We start from the raw sequence: 13,165 nt of genomic DNA, 5'->3' as shown, positions 1-13,165 counted from the left end.
TAATTGCTCAAAATAAAACGGTGCTCTGCATTATATTCAACGATTGAGCCTCACAACGTTGTAAATTACTTTTAGACCATTGTTAATATACATTTTTGTAGTAGTGTATATCACTACAAGTATGTTTGGCAAAAATAACTGGTAGTTGTTGGCTGGAAATTGGTGGCTGGAAGATGGTAGTTGTAGTTTTTAGATATATTTATGTGTTTGACAGAGTAGCTGTAGCTTTTAATAAAACTAGTTGGGTGTCCGTGCGGTGTGGTGGGTTGGGCGCGTAGCCTGACATCAACTACATAATCAGTGCCAGTGTACATGATTCACCTGATGACAATGGACACATAATCCGAATGTAGACGTGTAATTTGTGCAAAGGTATTACGCATGTACCTAGTGGTGAAAATCAGGAATCAAAGCTGAAAATTATAGTAATTTCAAATAGATATTTTTTAAACTAACCTGTTTTGATTCGAAACTCGTTTCGACCCGACACTACTAATCTGAAACTTATTCTGACCTGCCCCCCTTCGGCTCAAAACCGTAACTACACGAACCGAATTAACCCCCTTTTTGAATCGACTCGTTCCAACCATAATTTGGGCTGACATATGACCCGAGCTCACTTGACTTGGCTTGTTGCGGATCCTAACATGTAATCACATAATATGTTAATTTTTTAAAGTTAAAGAAGTGTAACAATACCATATTCAAATTAAAGAGAATGAAATGCTCGTTTTTATGATGTAATTTTTCTAAAAATAATATTAACATGTGAAAAGTTGTGGTTTCTTAAAAAATCATTGGGGTAATTGGTTTTGAATAAGGGTTAAATGTGTAACTATTATTTCAAGTACCAAACTTGTACAATTTTAAGTATTAAAAGTTTGTAGTTTTTTTTAAACGCTACTACTAGTAGCTTTTAGTTTTAATCTTTTTATCATAACCTAAAAGCTTCAAGCTTATTTAACCAAACAAAGATTTAAAGCTAAAAGCTCTCTACCAAACATACCTACATATTCTAGACACGTAATTAACTACGGGTCATCCAAGGTTGACGACCATTTGCATGTGACTAAAAGGATCATAATTAACTTGATTCATAATTGTTTCTAAATATGCATGTGCATGCTTTTAATATCAAGATACAATTAGAGACCTTTTTTTTTATATAGACAAGGTTTGAGTACACCTAATTCACACGCATGCACTATGTTGGTTTGAAACATATTATAGTTACTAAGTTTAACCACATTTAGAACCCGAACATTCATGTCTATGAGGTTAACCGAAATCAAGTTCCCTCCACGTTGTAGATCCATCTTTCCTGGCTAGTAACCAACCATGCCACGGGGTTCATAAGGCATTACAATATAAAAAAAACAACAAGAAGAACTAACCTGGAAAGAAGTTAAACCTTAAAAACATGTTTGAGATTGAGTTTGAAAATAACTTATTGGTTTATTGTTGTTTTCAAAAAAGCCAATAAGTTAAAAAGTGATTGGCAATCACAAAAATCTTTTTTATTTTAGCTTTTTGAAAGGGTAAAAAACAGTTTTCTAAAAGCCTCAAATCCTGACTTTTCAAAATGGCTTTTCGAAAATGCCAATAAGCAGTTTTTAAATTCAATCCCAAACCTGCTCTAAAAGTGTTCTATCGAACCGAGAACGCGATGGATAATGAGTTGAAAGATAATCCTACACATAGCAGATGGTTCGTTACATAGCCGTCCAATTGCCTCTTGAAGCAACATAGTATCAAGATCCACAAATTGTTCGATCGAAGCAACAATTTGAATGAATTTTTTAGGGACTGCATTGAGTAATTTTCGAACCAATACCTTCTTTTAGTAAGGTTCACCTAAATCACTTGCTCTTGATGAAATTGCAGTAATCTTGCTTGCAAATTCATCAATGCTTTCCGCATCTTTCATCACGAGTGCCTTAAATTCATTCTTTAGGGTTGAAAGTCTCGCTTTCTGCACTCGATCAATTCCAATGAATCGAGCCTTCAACGAATCCCAAATTTCCTTCTTCGTTGTGAGATGAGCTACTTGAAGCACCATATCTTTTGGTAGGGCTCGAAACATATACGTTATAGCAACGTTGCTATTCTTCACGTCCACGGCGGCCCTAGTCATTGGTTCAATTACCTCCCACACGCCATGTGTTAACCAATAATATCTTGATATTATTGGAATTGTATTTTTGTATTATTTGGAATTATCATGTGCTTAAAATAGGATTAGAAAGTTTGTTGTAGTTAGTTGGGTTCTCCTCTTTTATCTATTGACTTTGTACTATTTAAGGAGACTTTGTGGTAAATAGAAATCATCAAGATATCCTTTCTCTCACATCATGTACATTGAAGATTGCCTTCAACTTTATAGACCAAATTTGGTAATTCGTTGATGAAATAAGCGGACACTGAAGAGGAATTGTACTACAGGTTTCTCTAGGTTGAGAAAAAGAGGTTCCATTGAATTTCGAGAGTATTTATGTGCGAAGCGTTTATCAAGATCCAGTCCGTCGGATATCCGGATTGAAAGAACGAAAGAGCAATAGGCTTGATTGAATTGATCAAGAACCTATGCTCTGATACCAAATATTGTATTGGTAATTAAGAAACAAAATGATGGCAATGGTTACCAAGGAAATTCGTTTATTATCAAAGTGAAAGTGATTACAGATTAGAGCATACAAAACTGTTCTTATAAGCCTTAACCAACTATTAACGAACATTTTAAAATTTTGTCCTCTAAGTTTAGAATTATAACAGAACAATACCCCTACTTTCTAACATAAGCCCGTGCTTAGATTTCATTATCAACTTTGAAGTTATCCATAGTAAAATGTCTAATGCAGTTTTGTAAGTTGTTACTACGAAATTGAATATGCTTTGTTATATCTGAGTAGTTAGTCTAAAATAGCAAACAAACTAACACATGTGAAATTAAAGAAAAAAATGTATTTTTTCTCAAAATCAAATTTTTTTATGATAATTTTCCAATTGACAACCAAAAACAAGTTAAAATACATTTATACAGGATTGCTCAAAAAGCTCGTGGCCCATTTGATAAAAGTTCAAACAGAACTAGCTAAAAAAACTTGATTTAAAACAATCTAAGTCTAGCCGCCTCAATTTTGTAACGGAGTTGAGCTCGACCCAAGCTCGGCTCGGCTCGGCTCAATCTTAAGCTCGTTTAACTTAAAGCTCAAGTGTGAACCGAGCTACCTCGTTTAATTTCACGCTCAAATCCAACTCAATTGATAAGTATGAACGTCCTTTAAAGAAACGAAGATAAGCATGAGTGGTTTGATGGTATATTCCAAAATCCCCTTAAATTTCCATATTTGTACACTCACCTGCTACAACAAGTGGCCAACAGTCCAATAATCCACACTAGTAGTAGTTGTTGTTGGGTGCATTACAGAACACTACAAAACTATACTCTTCAATTTTCCCCAAATTAATAAAAACCCTAAAAATCAAAATCAAAATCAAAATCAAAATCAAAATCACACAAGTGGCTGCTGCTGTCATACTCCCACTAATTAATTACTCTCTCTGTCCTTCCCATCCTCTCAATCTTCTATAATAATAATATTATTATTATTTCTCGATCATCGATCCATCCAATCTCTCTATTCAATTCGTGTTTTCATCATCTAGGGTTTGTTAATTTCAATAATCGAATCAGTCTGCATTGACTTTGTAGTGTAAGTAAGTTGACCTAACTGTTAATCATGAAAAGCCTATTGAAGAAGCTGCACATTAGATCAAACCAAAGTCAAAGTCAAAGCCAAAGTCTAAATCAATCATCGGAATCGAGTGAGGTTAATATTAGTAAGCAGCCGTTGTCGTCGATTACCCGGTGGCTTAATTCGGTAACCAGTAAGAGGAATCAAAGCCCTAAGTCAATTGAAGAGTTTGACTCCATTACCAGTAGTCAACTGGATGCTGCTATTAGTGAATTGAGGGGTTTTGATGATAATAATCGGGATGCGGAAGCGGAAGAAGAGCATCAGATTCAATTGGCGTTGGAGTTGAGTGCCAGAGAGGATCCGGAAGCTGTGCAGATTGAAGCTGTTAAGCAGATCAGTTTGGGGTCTTGTGTGCCGGAGAATACGCCTGCGGAAATCGTTGCGTGTCGTTATTGGGTAAGTTGAGTTCTTATTTCAGTTTGGTTCATTCAGTTGATCATAAATTGGTGGGACACTTATTTGCATGATGGTATGTTTGATTGCCATTTTGAGGCAAACATGAAGTGTTTCTGGTTATGGAAACAATCAGACTGTTTATTACTTATTAGTTCATTTAAGTTGCAATTAGTAAGGTGTGTTGAGTATGATTGTTACTTTGTTTGTGCAATTTAGGTTAAAGTATTCAGTGTTAAAAACTTAGGGTAACTTTGCAGAATAGTAACTTAGTTTCCCAAATGTCCCCTAAAGTCACTCAGTTTTCTTATGTTCCACTAAAGTCACCAGCTTTCGTTAGATGTAAGTCTCGTGTAATGTTTTTGTAATTTAAATGTTAATTTAAAAAAATATGTAAAAATCAAGCGAGTCAAATGAAGAATTTGGTTATTATTTCGTGAATTGTTTTCTTCAGTATTACCTCCCTACTCCACGTTAAATGGAAAAATTAATCACTAAATAGTAATCAAGATTCATATATGTTTCATTTGCCTCACTTGATTCCTTTTTAAAAAAGAACATTAATGAAAAACGTACACAAGATTGGAACATCTAATGAAAGTTGAGCGACTTTAGTGGAACACTTGGTTACTATTGGGTGAAGTTTTCCCTCAAAACTTGCATCATGTCCTTTATTTTGACAAAAATATCTTGCCTGAAACTTATTCGTATACCGGTCTTTCTCATTTCCATTTAAATTTTAATTAGTAATGCATGTTAATTAGTAGTAATGCATGATGAATTTGATAGTTACTTTGTTTGTGGGATTCAGTTCAACATATACGTCTCTCAAGTTGTGGTCAACCCTTTGCAGTCTTGCAACATATCTTCTTTTGATAATGTCTTCCCTTATGTGTTATAAGTGTATTCGTTTTCATAAGGAATCAAAAACTTGTCATTCCCTTTTACTTTTATTGCTCCAACCAACTCTATATTGTGGATAATTGTTTTAACATAAGGATTCAATAGGGCGTGAATAATATTTTTATTGATAGTCAGTTATATACTCAGAACTACAAAATGAGGTTGCTTTTGAGTGACACCGATCTTTCCCAGTAACACTTTTTATTTAATCCTAAGTGAATATCAAGTCAAGCATACTAAACGGCATCGGATAATCCCTTTCCATAAAATTTTTTAACAATGGATATGAAATTTGTTACATACTTTTAATCATAACATTACTATGATTGCTTATCTTGATGCAAAAAATTTCAAGTTTTGCCTAGTTTCTTTGTTTGTTTTTGCTTATTGGATTCTAACATTTCATGTCCTAGACTTGTTCATACATCACAGAACTACAATGCTCTTAGCTATGATGACAAGATTGTTGATGGTTTCTATGATCTACACGGGGTGCTAACGGGCCCCACATCTTCAAAGATGCCTTCCTTTGTGGAGTTACAAGGAACACCCGTGTCAGATAATGTTACATGGGAAACAGTTCTTGTTGACAAGGCTGCAGATTCCAAGCTTTTAGAGCTTGAACAAAGGGCTTTGGAGATTGCTGTAAAGTCAGTGTCTGAATCTGTTGATTGTGCTGGTCAAAGTTTGGTGCAGAGGCTTGCGGTTTTGGTTTCTGATCATATGGGGGGCCCAGTTAGGAATCCGGATAATATGTTGGTAGCTTGGAGGGATTTTAGCTCGAGGTTGAAGGGTACTATTGGAAGCATGGTTTTACCTCTTGGCTCGTTGAAAATTGGATTGGCCCGCCATCGGGCTTTGCTTTTTAAGGTATTCACTTTCTCTCCAGATCATTCTTTTATTCAAGTTATGCGGTTGTTTGGATGTGCACTTTGAAAGCGATTTTTTTAAATGAAATTAATTTAGTGATTCTCTGGTAAAATTAATAAGTAAATAGGCCAGGTAGGACTTTTTCTTGGTGAAAAAAATATTGTGAAATCACAAGGTCTCTAATTAGTTTAAAAGTAGTTAATGTTCTTTTATATATGTGTGTTCAACATTTTTGTAGTTGGTATGAAACTCATTATCGGCATCAAGTCGAAGTTGTGATAACATTGCATCCTGTTGACTAGGGATATAAATGAACCAAGGTGCTCGTGAGCTATCGAGATCGACTCGCTAAAAGCTTAAATTGAGTCAAGCTTACATGAGCTCGAGGCCCTGAGCCTAACATAAGCTCATTTAATGTACGAGCCCAAGCTCGAGCATCACTTATCAAGCTTGAGTAGGCTTGCGAACCTAAACAAGCTTGTTGTTTATATACTTTTTATTGAACATATTGATTCATTTATTTAATACTTTTTATAATAAAGTTATGATAAACATGACAAATTTGTATATACTATGTTAAATGCTAAAGTATAAATATAAATATATATTAAAATAATTATAAATATATATTTATATAAAAAGTTAACAAATGATAAACGAGCCGAGCTTGAAAAACTACTCACAGTCCGAGCTCAAGCTTTGGAGAGCTTGGGTTGGGCTCGGCTTCGTGATGCCAAAAGGGATACATGAACCACCACATGAAACTAAAATTATATCCTTACAAAAATCTTTTGATATTGCACTTAGCAATAACATTTAGTTAAGGAGTGCATCTTTATAGTTGATTTAGTATTCTACGTCTTATTTATAAATAATAATTAAAATCATTAGAAAAACAATTCTTATACTAATATGAAGGATTTATCATAGAGAGAGCAAATCAGTTTCAACATAAGCACAAGAATTAGCTTAGAGAAGATTAGAGTCCACATGGAAGCCGGGTATGCACCGAAAAAACATTCTTGTTGTGTAGAATAATATTTAGATAAACTAACACATGCGAGCATGTCATCACAACTATATTTTAGAGTTCCAAGTTTTGTTTGACTTTTGTGTGTTTTTTCTTCTAAAATGTGATGAATATATATGCCACTTGATAATTTCTATATATTCTTAACGTATTCTTAATTTATGATAGATGCACTTGTGGGATTTTTTTTTCACTTGATGATATATCATGACTAGTTAGTGTTATTTGGATTTGTAGGTTTTGGCTGATAGTGTGGGCATCCCCTGCTGCTTAGTGAAAGGGAAGCAATACACTGGTTCTGACAAAGTTGCAATGAACTTTATAAAACTTGGTGATGGCAGGTTCTGCTCTTTTCTTTGATTTAAATATTCATTATGTCAAACGCCAATTTTATAGTTCACAAGTTAATATGAATTTAGTTCTTTTTTAAAATTTATTGATTCTAGCTAATAACTGAAAAAAAGGGGGCTCAAAAAGCATACTAACTTGATTAGATAAGGAAATAAATATGAAATGATGCAGAAAGCAAACAACTGGTGGGCGGAAATTTATCCAGTAATGCACGGGTTGGGTGGGTTACTGGGTTAGGTAACGGGCCAAAATGGGTATCCTTTACGAGCATAAGCTTTCTATATCCAGCTTTTATTCGAAAAGTGATCATTTATGTATAAAATATTGTTGAAAAACTATATTATTATTATTATTACATGTAACATTTTTACAATAAAGCAATTTAGAGGGTTATGAATGTATATAATATACATAATAAATAGTAAGTGAGCCGAACTTGAGCTTGAAAAACCATTCACAATCCAAGTCGAGTTTAGAGGTAGTGCTCGAAATGAGACGAGATGCAGCTCGAGCTCTCATAAGTTAAACGAGCTGTGCTCGAGCCTAGTTAAGCTCGGGCTCCGCTCGGCTTGTTGACACCCCTAAATTGGACTTGTTGACCCAAATCCATCCATCTATAGGTAGATGAGTCAAATAATAATATGGTGCTCTTATGCCTCCTTAAATTGTACAATTTCATGCTTTCAGTTACTTGTAAATATGTTATCCGCAAAGATATACCACAGAAAATCTTATATGATTTCTTACAAAATTCTTCTCTAAATATATTCAAAATTCAAATTATTCAATACAAATATTAACCAATGGAAATGTTAAAACAATTGCCAGGGAATATATTGTTGACTTGATGGCGGATCCTGGAACTGTCATTCCATCTGACACACTAGGAGGACTCGGAGGATCAAATGTAGATTATGAAGAATCTTTATCTTCAAGCCCATGGTCCCGAGATGAAGATTCCTCGTATGCAGCTTCCTCCACAAGTAACCTCACAACTTCATCTGTAGATTACATGGAAAACAATAATGACACACATTCATCCGGTTTATCACAACCAATCAAATCAGTATTAGAACCCAAGAAATCCCTACCTCAATTTCCACAAAAAGCATATGTGCATGGAAGATCCCCTTCGTGGACTGAGGGCATAAGTTCCCCGGCAGTACGTAAAATGAAAGTAAATGACGTTTCACAATACATGATGGAAGCTGCAAAAGAAAACCCTAAATTGGCCCAGAAATTACATGATGTGCTACTTGAAAGCGGTGTTGTTGCTCCTCCCGACCTCTTTACCCAAGTTTATGAAGACGAACCATCAAAAAGTCCCACTGACAGTCAAAGTGAAGGTCAAGGTCAAAATCAGTCAAGTCAACCTCGTTTGTTGCCTCCATTGCCACGTCCACAAAGAGCTTCTTCACGATCTGAAGCAAATCCAGCAGAATACATGAAAAGTGTTCCGGCAGCGGCCGCTGTCGCGATGGTAGCTGCCACTAAAACAATGACGGACCAGAACATTCAACTACCGGTGGCGGCTGCCGCCACAGTGACGGCGGCAGTTATGGCTGCAACAACAACTTCTGTTTTGGATTCTTCTCCATTAAGGGAAGGGGACATGGAAGCACAATACGAGATAGGTCAAGATGGAGAGAGGATATCAGACCGGTCAACGGGTAACGAAAGCACGGTGTCTGACGTGCCACTTGATGATGTGGCGGATTGTGAAATAGTATGGGAGGATATCACATTGGGTGAACGTATTGGATTGGGTACTGATTTATCTTGTTATTTCTTAATGCTTCACTTGCTTACTTTTATTGGTATTTTGTAGAGGTGGCAACATGTCGCTACTACAGTGACGTTTTTATCTATTATTCTGTAAACCTTATAAATTACTTGATCACAAACAATAGCAAGTTTCATTTATATATATTCTGTTTGGTACAGGATCATATGGAGAGGTTTACCGTGGTGAATGGCATGGAACTGTGAGTTTATTTTAATAACCATTGGCCATCGCTTTGTTGTTGTTGATCTTGATACTTTAGATGTTAGAATAATTTTGATACATTTTTGTAAAATATCTATGTGACGTTATTCGCCTCATTATATATTTCAGGAGGTTGCTGTTAAGAAGTTCCTAGACCAAGAAATAACAACCGAATCCCTTGAGGAATTCAGAAGTGAGGTACCCCCCCCTTCCCGTGAGCAGCTACTCGCACCTAATTTAATGGGTTTTTTTTTTGGCAAATATAGAGTTAGCATAATCTGATATTTTACAGCACCTTATGACATTTTGGAAAACAGACCTGTTAAATCAGAAAGGGGTTGTTGGATTTTCCTTTTTCAAAGTGATTATTGTTACTTGTGGAATCAGAATCACACAATCCGTTGATCAGATAGTGCTTAAACTTAGGGGCAGTTATGCAATTTTACATTTTACCTCAACTATCAGTTTCTTATAGCAAGTCCATACTGGCTTCTCTTAGTTTGATTATTTTGACCCGAGCAATTAGAAAATCTGAATCATAAGCAATTTTAGCCAAACAAGCTAAACTACTAGCTAAACCTGAAGCCTCAATAATTACTTTTAACTACACATCCAATTTTGTGCTAATCCTTTTTAATTTTGTAAATGTTTTGGATTACAAGGTGAGGATCATGAAAAGAGTTAGACATCCGAATGTTGTACTCTTCATGGGGGCTGTAACACGCGCACCACATCTTTCAATTGTTACCGAATTTCTTCCTAGGTATTCATCTTTCCTATCATAGTATAATGCACAGTCAGATACAGACAATTAGATGTGGAAAAACGGACGGTTGGGTCGACCCAAAACCTTTTCCAATAGCATTTTAAAGTTTTTCTAAGTAATTTGCGATAAGTATATATTAACCTCACTCTTTAAATGGTGTCAACCTTCATACACTATTATTTATTTCCTATGAAATAATGAAACATGTTTTAACCTTATGCAGAGGTAGTTTATATAGATTGCTACATCGGCCCAACAACCAACTAGATATCCGAAGACGCTTGAGAATGGCTTTTGATACTGTATGCTCACTTCTCTTTAAACTTTGAATGTGCATTTTAACTAATCATTCTGATTTCAAGCCTAAATAATCAGTTTAGACTGTTTGGGTAAATTCATTATGGTTACAGTTTTCTGATTATCAGATTTGGATAATCAGGTAAGCTGCTGTTGTTACAAAACTGATTATTATTAAGACAAATGTAAAATTACCATACCACGCCTAGCTTACTCCAAACACTGTTTGTTAACCTTTAATCTACTAATTATTTTGATTCCTATTTAAAGGTTTTATTTATCATATCTTAAGTTTGTATTGTATGTTACTACCGAGATAAATGTGAAATTATCATATTACCCCTAGCTTAACGCAACTGGCTATATACTTCTGATTCCTGAAGTTGTACACACATCCAAACACTCTTTAAAAAATTTAATCTAATTGTTATTTTGACCCTTTATTAACCTTTATTAATAACGTTTGTATTGTATCTTATTATTGTTTTCTAACTTAAAAATTTCAGGCTCGTGGTATGAATTATTTGCACAATTGCACGCCTGTTATAGTTCATCGTGATTTGAAGACTCCAAATCTTCTTGTTGATAAGAATTGGGTTGTGAAGGTAGCCTACCAGCCTTATAGTCCCTAAAATTTTTTGAATGATTTTTTGGTATTGTGTTCTAAAAACGGTTTATTGTGGCTGATATTTTAATTATCAGGTTTCTGATTTTGGGTTGTCGAGAATGAAGTATAGCACGTTTCTTTCTTCAAGATCTACTGCTGGAACGGTATGTATTATCTAGTATATGCCAAGGTGAAAATGTAAACCATGAATTAGTGGTAGTAAAATGATTACGTTGTGTTATCGGTCAAAGTGGACAACTTTTGGTGTAGATCAAAGCGGGTCCACGTAAAGCATCTTTTGTCTAGAAAAGTTACTTTTTATAACTAATTAGTTTGCCAGATCCGATTACAAAATGTCAAAAATGATTTTATGTGAACAAAAAAATAATACACACACACACACATGCACAATTTTTACTAAAATGGTTTGAGGAGATTTTATGCATTTAAATTACACTTTCGACGGCCATTTGTGGGGTATTCATTAAACTAGTTATCCCGATTTTACCCAATTGGCCCGTTAAGAGGTGAATATAACCCTAGTTGACTCATTCATAAGTCAACCAGTCAAAATTGCCGCCTCCTATATTTGTATATATATACCATGGTCAATGATCGTGTTACGTTTTCTCAGGCTGAGTGGATGGCGCCAGAAGTTCTAAGAAACGAACCCTCAGATGAAAAGTTAGTACTTCATTTTCTTATGAAGGATAAGAAGAAAAAGAAATAACTTTCTTGACACCATAAATAATTAAATCTTGTCTTATACTTTATAGGAGCGATGTTTACAGCTTTGGTGTGGTTTTATGGGAGCTTTGCACTTTGCAACAACCATGGGGTGGAATGAACCCGATGCAAGTTGTTGGTGCAGTCGGGTTTCAACATCGTCGTCTTGAAATTCCAGAGGATATGGACCCCATCATTGCAGATATCATCACAAAATGCTGGCAAACGTAAGTCTTCAAAATTTTAAACACAGTTCAACATCTTTTTATCAAGTACTATCTTCTTGTAACCTTTTGTATTTTGTACGCAATAGGGGTAGCTAAAGCAGCGGTTTGGGTGATATGACAAAACGAGTCACCTGAAAATAGTCATTTTTAACCCACCAGCAGTTTTTATTAATTGTGTTAAATATGGCATCAAACTCTTTTTTGTTATAATAATCGTGTTTCTTTTGAATAAAACTTTTTTGAAGCATTTATTTGGCTTGAATACAATTGGAGCTGACTTTTGACCTGTTCCTGTTTGACCCATTAGAGATAAAGTATGACCCAAAAATATTCCATCTTTATTCTCTAACCTCTATCATCTAAGAATGTTTAACCAAGCCTGTAAAAGAGCCGAGCTGAGTCTGAGCTCGGCTCCTTTAATTTACGATAGCTCTATTTCTAAAGTTTGAGTTTGGCTCGTGAATGGTTTTTCAAGCTTGAACACGGTTCGCTTATTACTTATGAATTAAGTATATACATTTATAGTTATTTTTTATAAATACTTTGGTTATAGTTTTATATATAACATAATATATATTATTTAGTTATTTTATCATAATTAATAAATATATCTTCATTATTGTTATAAAAGTTTATATTTCATATATTAAACAAGCTTATTTTTAGGCTCAAGCTCAAACTCAAACTCAAACTCGTTTAAGCTTTTGGTTCGATTCGAGCTTTTAACGAGCCGATTTTGAGTAGCTCACGAGTGGCTTGTATCGTTTACACCTCTATATATACAAAAAAATGTACGATATTTCTACGGACTAATATGTGAACTTTATGATTACATGAGAGAATCTCAACATAATATTTCTTCTATTTTATAGTGATCCGAAGCTACGACCCACGTTTGCTGACATCCTGGCGGCCTTGAAACCACTTCAGAGGTTGAATGCAAGTTCTAAAACAGGTTAAGACCACTTTGGATAGCATAATATGTATGCCAGAGACTGACATCATGGCAAATCGTCTGCACTCACAATCTGTGAATAATGAAGCTGTTGGAGTCGTCATGAAATGTAAAGTTGGTTCTCATTGTGCGTTTCTGATTCTTGTGTCTTCTTATATAGTTGTTTTCATGTAGTTTTCGGCTTGGTCATGTGACCATCATATTTTTCTGTTTTGCTTTGTAAATTCATGTTGTATCATGGTCATAATTGTTTATAAAACATTCACCATGTGTTTGGAATCTATACTGCAATTGA

At 34.8% G+C, this 13,165-nt stretch overlaps 1 protein-coding gene across 2 annotated transcripts; it reads left to right on the top strand.

Annotated features, from left to right (window-relative positions):
- Positions 1 to 3,386: 3,386 nt before the first annotated feature.
- Positions 3,387 to 13,165, top strand: LOC143582022 (putative serine/threonine-protein kinase SIS8). 2 transcript variants are annotated; one of them, XM_077064681.1, is made up of 13 exons: positions 3,387 to 4,154; positions 5,487 to 5,924; positions 7,192 to 7,295; positions 8,134 to 9,071; positions 9,250 to 9,290; positions 9,422 to 9,490; positions 9,955 to 10,055; positions 10,282 to 10,360; positions 10,862 to 10,960; positions 11,058 to 11,126; positions 11,597 to 11,646; positions 11,739 to 11,915; positions 12,788 to 13,165. In XM_077064681.1, exons 1-13 carry the CDS (start codon positions 3,741 to 3,743, stop codon positions 12,873 to 12,875), a joined length of 2,667 nt encoding a protein of 888 aa, XP_076920796.1. In that variant the 5' UTR covers positions 3,387 to 3,740; the 3' UTR covers positions 12,876 to 13,165. The 2 variants fall into 2 exon arrangements, with proteins under 2 accessions (XP_076920796.1, XP_076920797.1); XM_077064682.1 differs by having other exon boundaries at positions 3,988 to 4,154; positions 5,468 to 5,924; positions 12,788 to 13,164.

This window comes from Bidens hawaiensis, unplaced genomic scaffold (assembly GCF_021521415.1).
Source record: "Bidens hawaiensis isolate Kalapana, Puna unplaced genomic scaffold, B.hawaiensis_p1.1 tig00031411_1, whole genome shotgun sequence".
NCBI classification, from domain to species: Eukaryota; Viridiplantae; Streptophyta; class Magnoliopsida; order Asterales; family Asteraceae; genus Bidens; species Bidens hawaiensis.
The sequence above is the reverse complement of the archived record's forward strand: the minus strand, read 5'-3'. Positions and strand labels throughout refer to the sequence as shown.

Excerpts from the sequence above, each read along its gene's own strand:
- LOC143582022 (XM_077064681.1), top strand. The coding sequence starts at position 3,741 with ATGAAAAGCCTATTGAAGAAGCTGCACATTAGATCAAACCAAAGTCAA. Across the intron at positions 10,361-10,861 it reads TGAGAATGGCTTTTGATACT|GCTCGTGGTATGAATTATTT; the intron begins GTATGCTCACTT and ends TAAAAATTTCAG. Across the intron at positions 10,961-11,057 it reads ATAAGAATTGGGTTGTGAAG|GTTTCTGATTTTGGGTTGTC; the intron begins GTAGCCTACCAG and ends TTTAATTATCAG.